Genomic DNA, 3,108 nt, shown 5'->3' with positions numbered 1-3,108 from the left:
ATTGCTGTTGTGGCAAAAGATACAATCTCAACAACTCAAAAATCAGGCAATTAATTTAACAATAAAGTTTTTGCAACTTTAGACCATATCTAATTAATACTATATAGTAAATGAAATTTGCCCCCAAAATTCAAATAACAACTTTTATTTTATTTATTTTGCTTTGTAGGCTGTACTTTGCGGGAACCTAACCGTCTAAAAAATCGTAAAAAAGAATTTTATGTGCTGGTTCGATAATTAGGATGTTCATTGTTTCAGATATGACATGAGTTTAAATCACATTAGTCGCGTTGTTGTTAAAGTTTCATCTTTCTCTTTTAATTTATTAAAAAGATATAAAAAATATGTTTAAGATTAATTGAAATATAAAGGGAAAGTTTAAAGAAAACATATATTTCAATAAAAAAAACATATGAAAAGTCGACGGTGGTGGTTTTCAGAAATGAGCGGCCCGACTCGGAGTCACATTGGACCGGCCATAACCGTAAATTGCGGCAGAGCGTATGGGGGAGGCAAAAAGAATGCCAGCGTGGCACTTTCAAAATTGCACACGTGACGCACTGCAAGATTTGCCACGTCATAATCAATTGCATTAAGTTAAAAAAATACAAAATCTTTTAAACATTTTTTTTATTTTCTCCTGAAATTTATAAGTACACTCTTTCACAACGGTCTATCTAATTATTTAAAATTAAAAAGAAGAAAAAATCTCAGCAAAACTCCACTCAAATCTCCGTTTATTTCAACGGAGATATTAATTAAACAAATACTAAGTACTTAACGTTAAAACAAAAAAAACTATGGTCGTCGCCGATCCAAAATCTGCCGGAAAATCAGCAAGCAAACGGCGACGACATTAGCCTCTTTTCATTATGCAACTAAAGGATCTGAAAAGAACAAATCGTCGATATCTTCGAAATAATCGTCGACTTGACAAATAGTGGACGATGAGGAGCAGCCAAAATCTGGAGGACTATGAACTAATAAATCACCAAAACCATCACTGAAAACACTACTGTCTGGTAAAACCATATCGGTATCATCGAAAACCGATAATCCCGACACCGAGGTGTTGAAAAACTCGTCGACCGAAGGAAAATCGAGCGGCAAATCGTACATTGAAATGTCGGGCAAATTCGTTTCGGTTTCGCCTTGACATTCGGTTGGAACCAGAAGCTCCTCCTCCTTAAGCGGCAGCGGTTTACTCTCTTCTTCTTGGGATTCGTGGGGCTGTTTTTTGGGTTCCACCGCCGTTTCTTCACTTGATTGAGTTCGGAAGTTGAGAACTGAAGTTGGGGAAGAAAGATTGTGAGCAGACTCATCGCCGGACTCGTACCCGGAAACCGAACTGACGTTAAGGTTTTCGGGTTTCTCGTTGTTTTCTTTGGCCGGAGGGGTAACGAAGTTGGTCAAAGCATCGGGACCTCGGAGTTTGATCGCTGCATTATCATAAACCATAGCCGCTTCTTCCGCAGTATCATAAGTCCCCAACCAAAGCCGTACACGTCGAGCAGGATCACGAATCTCCGCCGCCCATTTCCCCCACGGTCTCTGCCGTACACCCCTAAACTTCCTCCCACTCCCGTTAGTCGAAGAGAGCTTAACCGGTCTCCGACACCCCGTCGCAGCTTCAGCAGCCGTCCTTTTCCGGTTACAGTTAACAGCACCGCTCGTAGTAGTAGCCGCCGCGGCGACGACTTCGATATTAATCTCATTGACATAACGCTTCACTCTCTGTCGACCAAAGAAATCAGCATCCTCATCACTAGAAGAATCTGTCGCGTCAGGATCAGTAACGGAAACCCGAACTATCCTCCGTACATCACCACCTTCCCCACCATATGTACGGTCGTAATCGGAACTCACCTTCTTCGATTTCACCGACGGTTTTCGAAATTTCCGAGTAAAGTTTTTGTGCTCTGTATATTTGATCGGACATAGGATACTATGCTCCATTCTTTTTTTTCTCTTTCTGTGGACTCAGATTCTACCAATAAGCATTGACCCAGAATAAAGTTGAACAAAAAAAAAGCCAAAAAAAAAAACGTAAAAAAGAAGCTTGAATCAACTCGAAAAGGGTATCAAAGGTCTTAAAAAGAATAACACTATTGAAATCTTGAACTTGGCATAGGATGGAAAAGGACGACACTGCTATTGCCTTGTCTGAAAAACACAAGTTCAGTAAATTTTTTTGGAGAACAACTAAGTACCACGAAGTTTCTATACTGGTCACTGGGGAAATTAAGCGAGGAAAATCTGGGTCTTTCACACTTGAGAAAAATGGAAAAAGCAAAAAAAAAAAACCCAAAAAGGCTGAATTTTTTTTTTCTTTTGAACGAACTGTACGGAGAGGGAAAATATTTCAACAAGAGTAGGCAAGGGAAAAAGAACCGAGTGTGTAGTAACGTTAGTGAAAAAATGTTACGAGTTCTTTTTTTTGGTCGCGGTGGAGTCCCGTACACTGATTTTGCTGTTTTATAGGATCCCAATAGCCGGAATTGGAAAAAAATCTTCAATATATACTATACTATACAATGTTTTTTTGTTTATTTATTGGTTTAATTTTCGATTTCATCCTTTTGCTTTATGAAAATTTAAAAGTTACTTTTTTTACTTGAACTTTGATTTAATATGCAATGTCATGTATGAATTTTATTTTCGTGCGACTTTATATATGAATAATCGCTTTTATTTAATTTTTATAAATAACTAACAATATTATTGAATTACCATCATTTAACACTTATATTAATCTAATACGAAAATAAATATATGTTTTTATTTCTTTAAATGTATACAATTGAATTGAAATAGAAGTTTCATGTATACGTGTGAATCACAGTTCAAGTTTCATATGTATAATTACACCAAATCAAAGTTCATATATCAAATTACACGTTGGATCAAATTTGATAATTATCCGTTTTTTTATTTATCAAAATTTAATACCAAAATGAATGAGTTACTTAAGTTTTCCAAAAATGAAAAAAAATCCTGAAAAGTGTTGAGTAGAATAGAAATATACGTTGTACTCCTAATGAGATTATATGAGGAGATAACATTGTTGAAACAACCATGAACCCGAACAAAAATAAACATTATACTCCT

At 36.4% G+C, this 3,108-nt stretch overlaps 1 protein-coding gene across 1 annotated transcript; it reads right to left on the bottom strand.

Annotated features, from left to right (window-relative positions):
- Positions 1 to 589: 589 nt before the first annotated feature.
- Positions 590 to 2,465, bottom strand: LOC107944822 (ethylene-responsive transcription factor CRF4). Its single transcript, XM_016878652.2, has one exon. It carries the CDS (start codon positions 1,954 to 1,956, stop codon positions 871 to 873), a length of 1,086 nt encoding a protein of 361 aa, XP_016734141.2. The 5' UTR covers positions 1,957 to 2,465; the 3' UTR covers positions 590 to 870.
- Positions 2,466 to 3,108: the final 643 nt, after the last annotated feature.

Source organism: Gossypium hirsutum, chromosome D12, assembly GCF_007990345.1.
Source record: "Gossypium hirsutum isolate 1008001.06 chromosome D12, Gossypium_hirsutum_v2.1, whole genome shotgun sequence".
Taxonomy (NCBI): domain Eukaryota; kingdom Viridiplantae; phylum Streptophyta; class Magnoliopsida; order Malvales; family Malvaceae; genus Gossypium; species Gossypium hirsutum.
The sequence above is the reverse complement of the archived record's forward strand: the minus strand, read 5'-3'. Positions and strand labels throughout refer to the sequence as shown.